Source organism: Helianthus annuus, chromosome 6, assembly GCF_002127325.2.
Source record: "Helianthus annuus cultivar XRQ/B chromosome 6, HanXRQr2.0-SUNRISE, whole genome shotgun sequence".
In the NCBI taxonomy this organism is placed as follows: domain Eukaryota; kingdom Viridiplantae; phylum Streptophyta; class Magnoliopsida; order Asterales; family Asteraceae; genus Helianthus; species Helianthus annuus.
Window position 1 is genome coordinate 44,973,388 of NC_035438.2, and position 16,061 is coordinate 44,989,448.

The 16,061-nt window shown below is 35.9% G+C and overlaps 1 protein-coding gene and 1 long non-coding RNA gene across 2 annotated transcripts; both read left to right on the forward strand.

The window, feature by feature from the left end:
- Nucleotides 1-3,000: 3,000 nt before the first annotated feature.
- LOC118479551 (protein ARABIDILLO 2-like) lies at nucleotides 3,001-4,266 on the forward strand. Its single transcript, XM_035974122.1, has 4 exons — nucleotides 3,001-3,684; nucleotides 3,756-3,921; nucleotides 4,017-4,081; nucleotides 4,171-4,266. Exons 1-4 carry the CDS (start codon nucleotides 3,001-3,003, stop codon nucleotides 4,264-4,266), a joined length of 1,011 nt encoding a protein of 336 aa, XP_035830015.1.
- An 834-nt stretch (nucleotides 4,267-5,100) lies between these two features.
- On the forward strand, nucleotides 5,101-5,771 carry LOC118479789. The gene is made up of 3 exons (XR_004860740.1): nucleotides 5,101-5,370; nucleotides 5,537-5,644; nucleotides 5,707-5,771. It is a non-coding gene; the product is annotated as an uncharacterized LOC118479789 (long non-coding RNA).
- The last annotated feature ends 10,290 nt before the right edge of the window (nucleotides 5,772-16,061 follow it).

Consider the following 16,061-nt stretch of genomic DNA (forward strand, 5'->3'; position numbering starts at 1 on the left):
CAAAACTTCATCTCTTCATTTAATACATATGACATCCTTTTACTGACAACATTATTATAATATCTACATTTGTTTGATTAGATCAAACACATGGGCCGTCACTTATTAGTCAAAGATATCATGATATTAGGCCACTTCCCTTCAATACTATTGGACCACTCAACTACTAATATATCAACATTGGTTTTGAGGATTTAGTGGACTACTATGATAGGACCAAACATAATTGATAGGTTCAAACAATTACAAATTGGATTAGTTATTGTTTGTCATCATTGGCCAATTTGAAAGGCATACATCAAACAAATAACAACCGAATCAATCATCCCATACAACCCTAGTTCATCGCTGAAATAATAACAATCAAGATGAAACAAAGCAAGTTTATCGGTTCAAGTCATAACTACTCGATTCATGTAAACCCCAGATCAATATCATGCATTCAAGTAAATTTCTAACAAATCGCCATAATCATTATATTCAGTAATTCTTAATTATTTAACAAAACACATAAATGAAACTAAACAATCACATAATCAACAAGGAGTATGGCGATTAAACTAACCGAAAGTTAATGCCTCGAAGGGGGGGGGGGGTTCTCTTCTGCGTACGTAAAAGATGGAGGAATAGGGTTTTGTTTGATTTGTGAAACCTTATACAAGATATACGTAAGTAATGGGGAGGGAAGGTGGGCTCGATTTGGGCCTGAGATAAAACAAGGAACCAAATATAATTTATCATGTGAGCTCACAATGGCCGGCCCAAGTTGCTTATCTCTAATTTCCACTTGGGCTTTACTAAGCCCATGCGCAAGTGTGACCTAACTGGGCATATATGTGCGCTCGGGTTGGGCTCAAGAAACTCACGGCCCGCAAGTGTCGAGAAATTCCGCGGCCCATATAAGTTAGTTTCCTGAATTTACTAAATCGCATCACGATATCTTATAACCATATACACATAACACTTAACAGTATTCAATTATAACTTTCAAGTAATTTAAACATGTATTCGATAGCTATCGTTTAATAACAAGGTTCATATGGTATTCAAGTGAACTCCCACATACAGTAAAGCATGAAACGATCAGTACAGAAAGGAATAGTGTTTGAAAATACGAGTTGTCACAGTAACAACACAAATAGACTATCTACAAGTCAAAATAAGTCAAAACAGGAATTGAGCAAGGAGTGACAGATCACAATTAGCAATCTTTTCTTCCTTTGACTTCAATGTTGACTTTGACTTTGACTTTCGAAACACGAGGTGTTACAGTAAGCATAGTTCTTGACCTTTAAGTTTGGCTGAATATTGGTCTATATGGGTTATTTCTATTCATAACGGGTCAATCGAGTAATAATAAACAAAAAAAGACGTGGTCAAACATTTTTAACTACTTACTACGTACTGTGATCTTTTAAAAAAACTGGATAATTATTGAATATAGTTTTGTGATTGTATTTGCTTCATTCATTATTTGTGAAATTTTTAATTAATGGATCGAGAGGAGAAAGCTTGGTGGGTCAACCCAGACCGTTTGACTCATTTTACAAGGTCACCCCTTCATCGTGTCACCTATATATGCTTTGAATTGAAAGTGGGATATTAATAATATTATCAGGGTAAATGTACTTGTAGTGGGTTGAATGATATGCATAATATATATAATTTGCATTTAAAATTTAAATTTGTGGTCATCATTTCATGCGGCCTGGAGGTGACAGAATTTACGGAGTGTTTGACAACCAGCAAGATGACGGTGATGATTGTGTATGATAGTGGTGGTCGACGTATGTGAAGATGATTCTGACTAAACTCTTTGTCTCTGGCGACACTGGCGAGACTCCGATTACAAAGCGGAGATGATGATGTCAATCGGATCCGAATGCAGTATTCTTGTGCTGAAGGTCTGATAATTGAAGGTGATGGTTACTTTTTTTAAGGATACCAACCACTAACGTAAGATTGTTTCTTTCAATTTGCTTCCTGAATAATAGGTTGAACACGATGTATGATGCTTGCCATTTATACTGGTTGTCGATGAGGAACTATGTCTATTCACAGTGTTTGTAGGTGTCAGAAACTAACCTGAACCACTAGAGCAGTGGTGGTGGATGCTCAGGAGGTGTTTCGTGGTGACCCAGGCCTGATATGAGTTTGTTTCGAAGTTGGAATGGCTTTGGTGGTCTGTTTGATTGGAGTCAACATAAGTCAACTATTCTTCGCTGTTAATGGAAGTCAAACAGGTGTCAAGTGGTCAACAACAAAGGAGTGATACACGCCTCGGTTTTGAAAGAGCTTCGTATCGGTAACTACGCATGTCTGAATCGTTTACATTGTCCTATTAGTTAGATAATGATTTGCAGAATTAAATATATCATACTAAGTTCTATATTTTTTTCTTTTCTCGGTATGAACATCATGTTAAACTTAAAAGTTAATAATCAAGTAATCATTTTCACAATGCAACTAAAACATCTTTGTATTATTTTTATCCTTTGATGGCTTTTGTCTTCAATAGTGCAATGCATGGTACTAAATAGAAAAAAAAATGAATATATTATACTATTGCTAAATTACAATGCTAGGCGTCTTTTTATTTTACACATATGATGAGTGGGAATTAAATGAGTGTCTAGCGTCTTGATGCTCAAATCTCCAAAAACTTCGGTTTCCTGGGTCTGCTAATACTGATTCGCTAATCAGCATTCGAGCTAACAATTTGAAAGAGTTAAGTGGCGATTTCTGTAAGGTACTAAGTGATTCAACGCTTACATTAATTGTAGCCTGTTACAAACTTCTTGAAAGTATCCAACTCTGGCCTGAGAGTTGTGAAATGATAACAAGCGACGGGATATATTCAATAGCCCTTTGCTGCCCTAACCTAAAAAAGTTTAGGCTTTCCGGAATCTCAGATGTCAGTTATGAGGCCATAAGGGCTTTAGCTGATCGTTTCCCCAATCTTCACGATATCGGGTTTATCGATTGTCTAATATCAGTACGATGTCATTAGCAAATGTATTACAACTTCGGTTTCTATCTGTTGCGGGGACCGCAGACATAGATTGGGATTCGGCTGGTGAAAACTGGACCAGCCTTCCGTATTTAGAAGGTTTAGACGTTTCTAGAACTAATGTGGATCCCGAGAACTTTACGATGTTAGTTGTGTCGATAGATAGTTTGAAAGTTGTGTGCATGTTTAATTGTCCGGCGTTAGAGGAAGACCCCGCTGTTTATAATTCTCATGGTAAAATGACGCTTGGGTTCTCTAACGACACTTTTAAAGTACTATCGTCTATGTTTCCCGACACAAATAATGAGCAGGCTATTTTCTCCGATTGGAGAAATGGGTCGAATAAGAACGGAGTGAATTTGGATGATCTTATGTCGTGGGTTGAATGGATTCTTTCACATGCGCTTTTACGTATAGCTGAGGCTAACCTAACCGGGCTTGATCAGTTTTGGCTCGATCAAGGAGCAGGTCTTTTGCTCACTTTATTGCAGAGTTCTCAAGACGATGTCCAAGAATGGGCAGCCACTGGGCTTGCAACTTTTGTTGTAGTTAATGACATAAGTATAAAGGTTGATGCAGGACGCGTTAAGGCTATCAGGAAAGGGGGCGACGTTCAGCTTCTTTTACGTCTTACAAGATTTTTGAATGAAGGGCTTCAACTAGAAGCAACAAAGGTTGGATCTTTTGCGCTTTCTTGATTTATTAAGTATTGATGGTAATTTAATAAAGTAATTGTTTCTTGTAGGTGATTGCAAATCTTTCGGCGAATCCAGCTTTTGCAAGATCTGTGGGTGGAGAGGGTGGCATAACCGTTCTTGCAAGCTTAGCAAAATCTACGAACCGATTCGTGGCTGAAGAGGCAGCTGGAGGGCTTTGGAATCTTTCTGCTGGGGACAAGAATATGGTTGTTTGTTTTATTATTTGTTGGTCAAATTTCAATCTTTTGACTTTCTGTTTCGTATCTTACTAATACGGATAATCTTGATAAAGTGAGCTATTTTTTAAGCTGGTGGCATAAAATCTTTAGTCGACTTGATCATTAAATGGCCTAGAGGTGGTCATGGAGTTCTGGTATGTGTCTTGATTTCGTGTCACGTGTTAAAACTTAAAAGTGAGGAAACACAATGGAAAGTAATTATTATTAAATAATTGAGCTTCAGGAACGAGCGGCAGGTGCGCTTGCCAATTTGGCGGCCGATGAGAAGTATAGCATGGAAGTTGCAGCAGTTGGTGCCTTGGTGGTATTAGAGCTGTAGTAAATGCAATGCAAGAGCAGGTAATGATATAATATATTACTTCAACGATTTGAGGGATATTAGTGGGTAAAGTCAAAGAAATGTCAGTAAATATCGTATCTAATATTGTGGTTATTATGGTATAGGCGATGTTGGCTAATTTAACGAGTCATGGTGATAGCAACACTAACAATGTTATGGTCGGACAAGAAGATGGAGTTATTGATGTACTCATTCTACTTATTTGTTCTCAACATGATGCTGTCAGGTCAATTTTCTATTCTATCGTTAACAAAACAGATGTTTATTTATAATGTCTTGTTGCATAAACTTGATTAATCTGTTTTGTACCAGGCAAGAAGCAGCTACTGCATTTTGGCATTTATCGAATGATGCCAGAAACCGAGAACGGATTGCGTTACATGGCGGTGTTGAAGCCTTGGTATGACTTTTTTATCTTTTGACTTAAAATTCTGGTACCTTGGTTTATCACACACTGCAGTTGTGTCATATGAACATCATATGCAAAATCTTACACTTCATACATTTAGACTTTTCGATGAATATGACATCTAAGAGTTAGCTTATTATTACGTTACAACATGACTTTGATCCACAAATAATAAATGTTAAACTAGCAAAACAAAATAATTTCTTTTTAATATTCTCGGACGTAGTCTGATAGTTAATATCTTTTGCATTAAGCGGTTATTATTATTGTTGTTGTTATTAATATTGTTATTTTATCGTCTCATTTCAGGTGGCTCTTGCACAATTGTGTGTATACGCCTCTCTGCGTCTTCAGGAGAGAGTAGTTGGTGCTCCGTGGGGACTTTCGGTTTCAGAAGCCAATAGGTACACGCAAATATCATACTTAAGTTTTTTAGCTTAACATGATATTTCCATAATTGGAGCTAACTGGTTCACTAATTTGTTTAGATGCATATAGAGGATCTCAAAGTCAGTTTTGCACTTTTACTATTTTCTTAGAGCGATAATAAACATGCTCTTTTCATAGTTGAAGCTCATTGGTCCATTAATTCCTACACACTGTATCTTTTCATAGTTGAAGCTCATTGGTCCCTTAAAAGCTCCGCCCCCGGTTGTCTTGAAGTTTTTGTTAAGGTATTGAAATAATCTTTGTTTCGAAACTTTTGCTAAACATATTGTCAATAAATATATTGTTAACAGGGTATTATAAATACCATATCTTTTTTTACTTGCTGTATATATAGCACAAGTAACATGTTACATTTGAACTCAACTGAGGATAATTATGTGGAATTGGCAGGTTGGGTTACGATTCTTAAAATATATCTGCTTTGTTTCTCGGGTTTTGGGTAACATCTTATATTTTGCGATGACGATCAACAAAAGCCAGGGCCAGTCGCTATCTAAGGTTGGTTTGTACTTGAGACAACCAGTTTTCACACATGGTCAATTGTACGTAGCTTTATCAAGGGTTACAAGACGAGATGGAATCAAGCTACTAATACTTGACAATGAAGGCAGACCTACAAATAAAATAATGAATGTTGTATATAAAGAGATCTTCAATAACTTGTGAAATTTTTATGTTTATCATGTATTTTCGTTGTTTCACGTACTTTCTATGACTTATCTTAATATTCGAACGTACCTGTAATAAAGTATAAATTTTTTGTTGTTTAGCCACCCGTGTGTTACACGGGTACTTAGTAAATTGTATAATTACAATCTTGCCCTTTTTCTTAAGTAATAAAACGAATGGTTGAGATTGGTTCACAAGGTTCACAACCAAGGATGTTGTTCACTCATGAACCTCATATATATATATATATATATATATATATATATAGGGTCAGGATTTAGAGAGAACGATGAGAACGATTTTGGAGTTGACATGTGGCATTGATGCTAAATTATACTAAGGGGTAATATTGTCAAAAAACCCACACACATGAACTGGGTGTTCAAATAAAACGCCATAAAAACACCAAATTCAGAAAAAACGCCATGAAAATATCCGGTTAAAATGTCATAAAACACTCAGTTCAGAAAAAACGTCATGAAAACTTAGTTTAAAACGCCATAAAACACTCAGTTCAGAAAAACTCTATGAAAATACCTAGTTAAAACGCCATAAAAACACATAGTTCAGAAAAACGCCATAAAAATAACTAGTCTAAAACGCCATAAAACACCCAGTTCAGAAAAACGCCATAAAACTCATTTCATTTTTTTTCGAAAAGTATATCAATAGTATACTCGTTGGAAAGATAAAAAAACGCTGAGTTTTATGGTATAATTTTTTTAGAAAAATAATCACGTATGAAAAAATTATTGGCGTTTAAATATGATGGGGGGGAAATAGCATGTGATTAGCATGTGCATCTTTGTTTGGATCTTCCAATTTTACCCTTCCTGGTACTTATAAGGTTGCCATTATTTACAAAAATGCCACCGCATCATCTTAGCCACAAATCACAAAGATCCTATGGCTGAAAATCGTTCTCACTGTTCTCACACTTCAAATCATTCTCTCCTGATCCCATTCCTATATATGTATGTATGTATGTATGTATGTATATATATATATATATATATATATATATATATATAGGGAGCCGTTAGAATGAAAACCACCCCGAGTTGTAAGAACCGCGAGAACCACACCATCCGGGTCGCCGTTTACCATGATTTTTTTTTTACAACTAGATGTGTATATTATAAACACATCTGTAAAAAAAAATTTAAACGCCCCCCCGAGGGGGTAGTTTTTTACACCACAAGTTTGGTGAAAAAAAAAAAAGAAAAATAAAAAGAAAAATAAAAACACCAAACTTGTGGTGTAAAAAACTACCCCTTCGGGGGGGGGGGGGGGGCGTTTAAATTTTTTTTTTTACGGATGTGTTTATAATATACACATGTAGTTGTAAAATAAAAGTCATGGTAAACGGCAACCCGGATGGTGTGGTTCTCGCGGTTCTTACAACTCGGGGTGGTTTTCATTCTAGCAGCACCCTATATATATATATATATATATATATATATATATATATATATATATATATATATATATAGGGCCGCTAAAACGAAAACCACCCTCAGTTGTGAGAACCGAGAGAACCACTTCCAACCATTAGATCTTCAAGATGGATGGATGAGATTAAAAGTAACTAAAATTAATATTAAATACTTTTTGTCTTATTATATTTTAATGTTTTAATGCAAAAGGGTAGTTTAGTAAATTTACTCTTTTTTGTCTTTTTTTCTTTATTATTTTTAATTGCTTTTTTTGTATTATTATATTAGTTGTTTTTTTAAAACATAATTTTTTTATTAAAAACTATTTTAAATTCAGATTTAAAAAAAAAACATTTTTTTACGCCCGGCTTTTTCACACGTAGTTTTTTTAACGCGCCGTTTTTTACGCCCCGTTTTTTACGCGGTGTTTTTATGCCCCGTATAAACGCCCATTTGTTTTAGGCGCCATTTTATCACACGGTTTTCTACGTTTTACAATTTACGTAAAAAAAGTTTTACGTTTTACGTTAAAAAAGTTTTTACATAAAAGTTTACGTTTTACGTTTTACGTTAAAAAGTTTACGTTTTACATTAAAAAAATTTACGTTTTACGTTTTACGTTAAAAACTTTACATTTTACGTTTAAAAGTTTACATTTTACGTTAAAAAGTTTACGGTTTTAACTTTTTTTTACAAAAACTTTTTTACACAAAACGAACGCACCCCAAAATCGCAACTCGGTAGGTGTCTCAGATAGATTGTTATCATTATCGACTGGGAAAAAAATATAAAAAACCAACAACAAAAATCAAAACAATGTGTGGATTCTTGAAAAAAACCGGGTTTGGCTCATATTTTCAGATAATCAATGGGTGCAAAGTGGGGTTGCAGGTTCAAAAACCTACCCTCCACCATCCTTGCCGCGCCATCGTCATCAAAATTTTTTTGCATCATCACCGCCCAATCCCAACAGATCAAAACCTACAGAATCAAGAATACAAATCAATAGAAATCAATAAAACAAATCAACCCCCCAACATACCAAAATACCAACAGAATCAAGAACACAACTCAACCCCCAACATCAAAAAACGAATCAACACATATCAACACCCACCATTTTTCTAGAGCGAGAAACACAAATCAACACAAATCAACACAGATCACCCCCAACATAAAAAACGAATCAACACAGATCAACCCCCAACATAAAAAACGAATCAACACAAATCAACCCCCCTAACATACCAAAACACCAACAGAATCAAGAACACAAAATCAACACCCACCATTTCTAGAGAGAGAAACCCACAAGAGAGAGAAAGTGATGACCGTGGACCTCCACCTCCGGTAAGTGATGCTCCGGCTACTATCGGAGCCGTCGCCATCACCCACCTCTACCCCACCACCACCGCCTAGGGGTCCGCCACCAAACCCAACACAGCCACCACCAAACACCGGTCGCAAAAGGGGGCAGCGAACAAGAAAGGGAGGCCGAAGATGCCGCCGAAGAGCCGCCGGAGATGTCGCCGCCACCAACCCCAACGTTATAAGCAACCAACACCGTCACCCCCCTCCACCAGCCACCAATTAATTATATGTAGGATGAGATTGACAAATTAATTATATGTAGGATGGTTTTGACATGTGTAGGTTTTGTAGATTATATGTAGGATAATTAATGATTAGTTGACTAATTAATTAAAGAGAGAAAAATTAATGATATGAGTTATAAATCTTTCTGAGGTACTTCCCTCTGATAACAATTCATTCAGTTTATTTGTTGGCGTTTTACAGTGGGTGGTATTTAGTAGTATTGGCGTTTGTTTTTTTGGTTTGATCAAATGGAAGTTGCTGAGATGTATCATTTTTTAGGATGTCTTTTTGTCGCCTAAATTAGGCGGTGCATTATTATAATAAAGTATTTGTCTTTTCACTTACTGTTTTGTAATTAATGTTTCTGATAAGCTTTATCTCTTAAGTCTGTAACACTTCCCATCTTTCAAGTTTGGTGTTTTAGATTCTTCAGTATTTACTGTTTCTAGTTACATTTTCAAGTTTGCTTTTTATTTTTATTTTTTTTGGGTTTTTTATAATAATTTTTCAAAGTAATTTTATTATAGTTTGGCAGTTTTTGGTGGCGTTTAACTGGACGATATCGTTTAAACAAACATTTTGGTTGTTTTGGCGTTTTTATTATATATGGCGTTTTTATTATATAACAATTAACTAAAAAGAAAATAAAAAAAAAGAATACATAAACAATTGATCTTCCAAATCTTCTCTGTCTCCAGTCTCTTTCTTCTCTTTTTTGAATCATGTTAACTGGCTGGTTCGACTTTCGTATGATTCATTTTGTTTTTTTTTTGTTTTTCAAGTAGTTTTTTGTGTTGCTGTTTGGAAGCACACAGTCTGACATCAGCATCTTTTTCTTGAATATTTGTCCATCTCATGCAGCAAAATGTTATTGAGTTTATATCCTTCAGCCAACAATCTTGAATTTTTACAATCAACGATGTTTGATTTTTTAACTTTTTTGCCGTTTTACCGATAAAAAGAACGCCACGAAATAAGATCACCTTAAACCTCAAATTTTGATCATGCTAAAATCAATAATGTTTTGCTGTATGAGATGGACAACATTGATAATCCTCGGTTAAGAAAGATAACTGACAATGTTGTCCACCCCATACAGCTAAACTTTATTGACAACAAACCTCAATAATATTTTTGTATGTTTTGGCGTTATAAATTTGATGGAAGTTTAGGATAAGTCAATGAGATTTTACTCAATGAAATGGACTATATCCTCACTTGAGGATTTTGTCTATTTCATTGAGCGAAATCTTACTGACAACCAAACTGAATTTCAAAAAAATGTTTTTTGGGGTTGAAGATATTTGATGTTTGGGTTTTTTGGCGTTTCTAAGGCGAATGGGTTATATGAAATATGGCGTTTGGGTTTTTGTTTGTGTTTTTAACTGAAGGCCTGAGATGTTGTATATATAGGATTTTTTTGGCGGTTTTTTAGGCGAGATTTTACTATAATTAAGTTTGGCGTTTTATATTTAATGGCGTTTTACTTAGAATGGTCTGTGATTTTTGTTTTTGGCGTTTTATTTCATGATTTGGCGTTTTGTGAGGAGTAGTCAAAAGACCCTTTACTCTTAATGAAGCGCGTCCACGTAATAAAATTGATGTTATTTTCGAAATCGCCACCGCGCCAATCTAATCCATAGATTGTTTTGATTGGACGATCGTTAAGCGTTCTCACCATTCTCACACTTTCTATCGTTTTCTCTAAATCCCGACCCTATATATATATATACACATATATATATGTATAACTCAAAAATCACGCTTAACGTACATCACGTACGACAGGTAATTACACACGTTCATTTTAAAATCACGCACGTTATAACTCAAAAATCCAAAATCACGCATGTTGAAACAGAATAATCACGTATATTGAAAACATTAATCACGCATGTTATAGAACAAATCACGCACATTGTCGTACGTGAAGTACGTTAAGCCGTAATGTACGATATACTTTTTCTCTGTATATATATATATATATATATATATATATATATATATATATATATATATATATATATATATATATATATATAGGGGACTGCTAAAATGAAAACCACCTATAGTTGGAAGAACCGAGAGAACCACTTTCTAACCACTAGATCTTCAAGATGGATGAATGAGATTAAAAGTAATAAAAACTATTATAAAATTCTTTTTGTCTTATTATTTTTTTAAAATTTTATTGTTAAAGGGTATTTAAGTAAATTTGCTTTTTTTGTCTTATTGTATATATTATTTTTTATTACATTTTTGTCCTATTGCATTAACTATTTTTTATTATAAATCAGATTTTTTTTATTAAAGAATTTCTAAAAATCAGTTTCTGTTATGGGTGAAATTCTGAGCCCATATCCTGATTTTGTATCTTGATTTTTTATTAGTTGTATATGATCAGGATACCAGATCAGGATACCGGGCCAGGATATTGGTAATATCCTGAGGCAGTATCCTGACTATTACTAACGATTGGCTTGTAAAACGTTGGTTGCAAGGTACCAACGTTAAAAGACTTGATCTACCTGAAGATTCGCTCAAGGTGGTTGAAAAATGGACGTTGATGGTGGAAGAATGGGTCTTGTAACGGTCAGAAAGGCATATTCCGCGAGAATATCGGATGTTGGTCAATGTTATTGACATTGTAACGGTTATATGAGCTGAAGACCCGGTTTTGTAGTCAATAAGCACGTGGAAAACAAGTAGAAAGAGTCCCCCAACGTTCAGAATGGAATATTCCCAGCATCCCGGAATAATAGGAGAGTTAGTTTGTTTTTTGTAACTATATAAAGGGGCGATCGGATCATAGGTAGACACAACTTTTCACACACTTTCACTCACACTCTTTGCTCTCTAGCTACTAGCAACAACTACACACAAACACTTGTACTCAAATCTCATTGTAACACTTAGTTGATCCGTATCATATCCTGCACTGTATCCTGAAGTTTGAAGCAATAAGAAGAACAAGGCAGCTGCGATTGTCAGCTCCCGAGGTTTTATGCCGGCGATCTAGATTGATCAAGGGCTTTCCTCGTACATCTCGTGTCAACCCCTTTACTTTTTGCTCATTGTTTGATCGTAAATACAGCTCAATATCCTGAGCCGTATCCTGAAACTGTTTTTGCAAATAACTCAATCAACATATTTTTGAACACATTCTCTTAGCACACTACCTCACTTAACTAATTTGATCACTTAATTGCTTCGGTAATTTTTGACCAAAACAATTTGGCGCCCACCGTGGGGCAAGTGGTGCTCTCTTTACTAAAATTTTTTGTCAAATCGCTAATCAGTTTTCTATTTTCAAAACTTTTTGCCACATTGTCCATAATGGCCTCAAGATCAAACATGAGCTCTTCCACCATGTCAGCTACAACCTCTGCAACAACTGGTTTGGTGCTTCCTCCTCCTCCACAAGTTCAAGCTCCTTAAAGAGAAATGAAAGCCAAATATCCTGAGACACTCCTTCCGTTCAGAATGTCAACAGATCTGGTGTTCCAGGGAGAACTCCTGTTATGGTTTCTAATCATAAAATTTTAACTTTGTTTGGTGATATACAGGATCAAATGAAGAAACAACAGGAGACTAACCAAGTCATAATGAAGGAAATACAACTCTTGAAGTCCAACTCCAAAAGACCTGCTGAGGATACTGATACCCATCTGCAGGGCAGGATGTTGAACTTTAGTTCAGCAGTATATACTGAGGATAATCAGGGCAATATCATACCGAATCGTTCTCAGAGCAATATTCCGGAGATACCCTTAACGGCTAGAATGTCGACTGTGAGGGATCCAGGATATGCTCCAGGATACGCTCCAGGATATGGCTAGAATCGCCAAAATGGTAACTTGTCTGTTAACACCAGTATCCTTGTTACTAATAATCATGGATCATTGCAGGATACAGGTGTGACATCAGCGATAACCAGAGAGCTTCAAAAGTTGAAGGATATGATATCAAGTGTGCCTGGGATAGTGCAGCCTATACCGGAAGTATCCCGGGATAGTCACAACATATCCCGCTTTGCTCACCCCATTTGTGATGCAGAAATCCCAAAGAGATTCCAGACTCCCAACGTGAAGCCGTATGATGGGACCACGGATCCTGAGGAGCATATTGCCCAGTATAGGGAACGGATGGAAATCAATCCTATCCCTCCAGATCTCAAGGAAGCATGCTTATGCAAGGGATTCGGTTCTACCTTGACAGGATCAGCCTTAAAATGGCTGTTAAACGTTCCTCCTCACTCAATTACTTCTTTTGCTCATTTGGTTAACTTATTTAATAGTCAATTTTCTTGCAGCCGGAGTTTTGAGAAATTAACTAGTGACCTTTACAGGATAACTCAAGGACCTCAGGAATCCTTGAGGGATTATGTAACACCTCGGAAATTCCTGTCCAATAAAATAAAGACACGTGTCATGAGGGACAAACGTGTCAGGGAAACCGGATTAAATATAAAGATGTACGGTAGGATTTTAAATGCAAGGGCGTCATGTTATTTCAAAATACCTCTGAACGACCCAAGGGCGACATGTTATTAAAATACCTCTGAGCGACCCAAATTTATAAATCCCAAGATCCTTAAATCGTTTGATAAACATCTTATATATATATATATGTATGTATTAACCGGTCGTTTCTAAAGTTCCATCTTTTATATGGAATTTGGATTATTGGGAGTGTTGCTACTAAAATGCTGAATAAGATTCTTGTGTAAAAGAAATTAATAGTAGTTAACTATCATGACCAACTCTTGTGAGAATCCAAGACTTAGAAATATCCGTCACTTTAAAAGACTACAAGATGCTAAGGTTGTAGAAACATGTAAGGGACATACAAGCATGCAATGGCTGAGCCACTAGGTCCCACAACTGAGAAAGTTAGCTTGTAATTCGGAATCCACGAGGTTGCATGGCCAAGACTTAGAAGTTTTAAAATTTTTGTCCTCTGACCATCGGTTACGGACCGCAAGGCCCCTGGCTTACAGTCCGTAAGGAGGGTACCTGGGCATTTTCAGCGAGGGTCGGTTACGGACCGTAGCCATTTCAGCATACGGTCCGCAAGAGATGCTTACGGACCGCAAGGCCTTACGCTTACGGTCCGTAAGGCTGTCGCTGGCAGCAGATTTTGGACAGCTGCCTGTTCAGCCTGTTACACCGACTTAAATGAATGGTTTTTAAAACCAGGGACTTGCTAGGCAGTTTATAGCATCATAGAGACACCTGGGATGATCTTGTAACCACTCTAGACTATCTTGGCATCATCTTGGACCTCAAGGTTCACTATAAAAGGGCTTGAAGTTGTAAACACTTTACATGCTCATTTGAAACATTGGTTCAAGACTTCTCTGGAGCTTCCCTGGACAGCAACCAACTTTCATTAGGTCCCTAATCCTTCTTAGGACTCTTGTAAGTACCCTTAACCTCCCTTAATCCTTTCTAGCTTAGTTAATTAACTAAAAGTCAAACCGTCGTAATTAAGGTTTGACTTCGTGATTAATTAAAATGTGCTCTGTCAAATCACGAATTAAAAGTACCTTTAAGTAGGTAATTATGTGGGTAACAAACCCTCAAAAGGGTATTTCCAGAATCCCAATCTAACTATGCTAATTGTCGAGTCAAAGCTTATTATAAAAAGTCAACAGAAAGGTTATTTGCGAATTAATGCATAATTAGCAATGTAGGTTACATGCAACCTGTTTGATCATTAAAATAACTTGGTAATTAATGTAAGAACATGTTCCAACATGTTCAACTCGACAATTTTCAGTTTAGGCTCGGTTTGGAACCGAAGGTCGCAAAGTTTGACTTCTGCTTTGACTTTCAGTTCTGACCGTTTAAGCCAAGATTAGGATTGCCTTAGAGCTTCTTTTGAACCTATTTACATGTTAGTATAACTCTCTGAGATTATACAACTTGGTTCATTAGATATCCTATTCACATGCATGTTTCCGTTAATCGCTTATATGTTGACCATTATGCCCATTTGACCTTAAAACGTGATTTTTGATAATGTAAAAGGGTAGGAACCTTAGCTACTGATTTATAAACTTGCACCCAAAATTTGAAGTCAGTTTGAGGTCTAGACTTAGAGTTATGCTCAATAGCATAATTAAGAGCTTCCTTACTAATTAAATGGCGTAAATTACGTATAGCCTATCAAAACCCAAATTTTTATACAAAACTTGTTACCCACTGTTATAAAATAATATTTTGGGATTTTTGGTGATTTTTATTTATTTTTAGGCTGAGCATAACTTAGAGTTCTAAGGTTTATTCGGTTTATGCTGGTTTTGCCCTTTTTAGCCATAAAATGAGTTTTACAAATCCTTTTGACCTCAAACCAAATTCTACTGATTTATTATGATAAATAAATTATTTTGAGCCTTCTGGAATATCAAAAATATCAGCTTTTTACAGAAAACCCGGAAATGGCTCCAAATCGCCTTTTTAGGCATTTTTAACACATAAGTGTGCACTAGAACCTTATTAAGCTTAAGGGATTGAACCTACTGATGTAATTAGTGAAATTTTATATTTTAAACAGTAGGCAAATGTTTTGAACTCAGAATTCCAGAATTGACCTTTTAGGCACATGTGAAATTACCAAAATGCCCCTACGGTGCATAGTAAGGTTAAAGATAATAAATTTCACATAAATTTGATACCCTACTGTTATAACTTAGTAAATTAAGTATATTTACTAGTTTAATCAGACCTGTAACTCAGGTCATCATTTTAACCCTTTTACACCTTATAAAATGACCAAAACGCCCTTTTGAGGCATAGTCTTGGTTTAAAATAATTTAGGGCATAATGGAAGGTATCATTCTGATATCACAACATATTTTAAGCATATTGACTTCAGAAACTTGTATTTGACTCTTATGGTTACTCGTTACGCATTATACGCGTTCGGATCGGCTTATGTGACTAGTTTGGCCATATTAGCCGGAACGGGTCAAACCATATCTGTTTGGTCTCAAAATCCAGAATGTGATTATGTTACCCATATAAAACAAGTGTGCAAGCTTGTTGGGACAAAACCACATTCTAAAACGGTCTTCGCCTTATTGTGCGTTTAAAACCGTAATCTTTTTATAAAACTAACCGGTCTAAGCTTAAGACCCGTTAGGATTCTAATAGGTTATTAAAACCTTAATTTCCAGATCTAGGAGCCCAGTAAAAGCTACGTGCACTCGT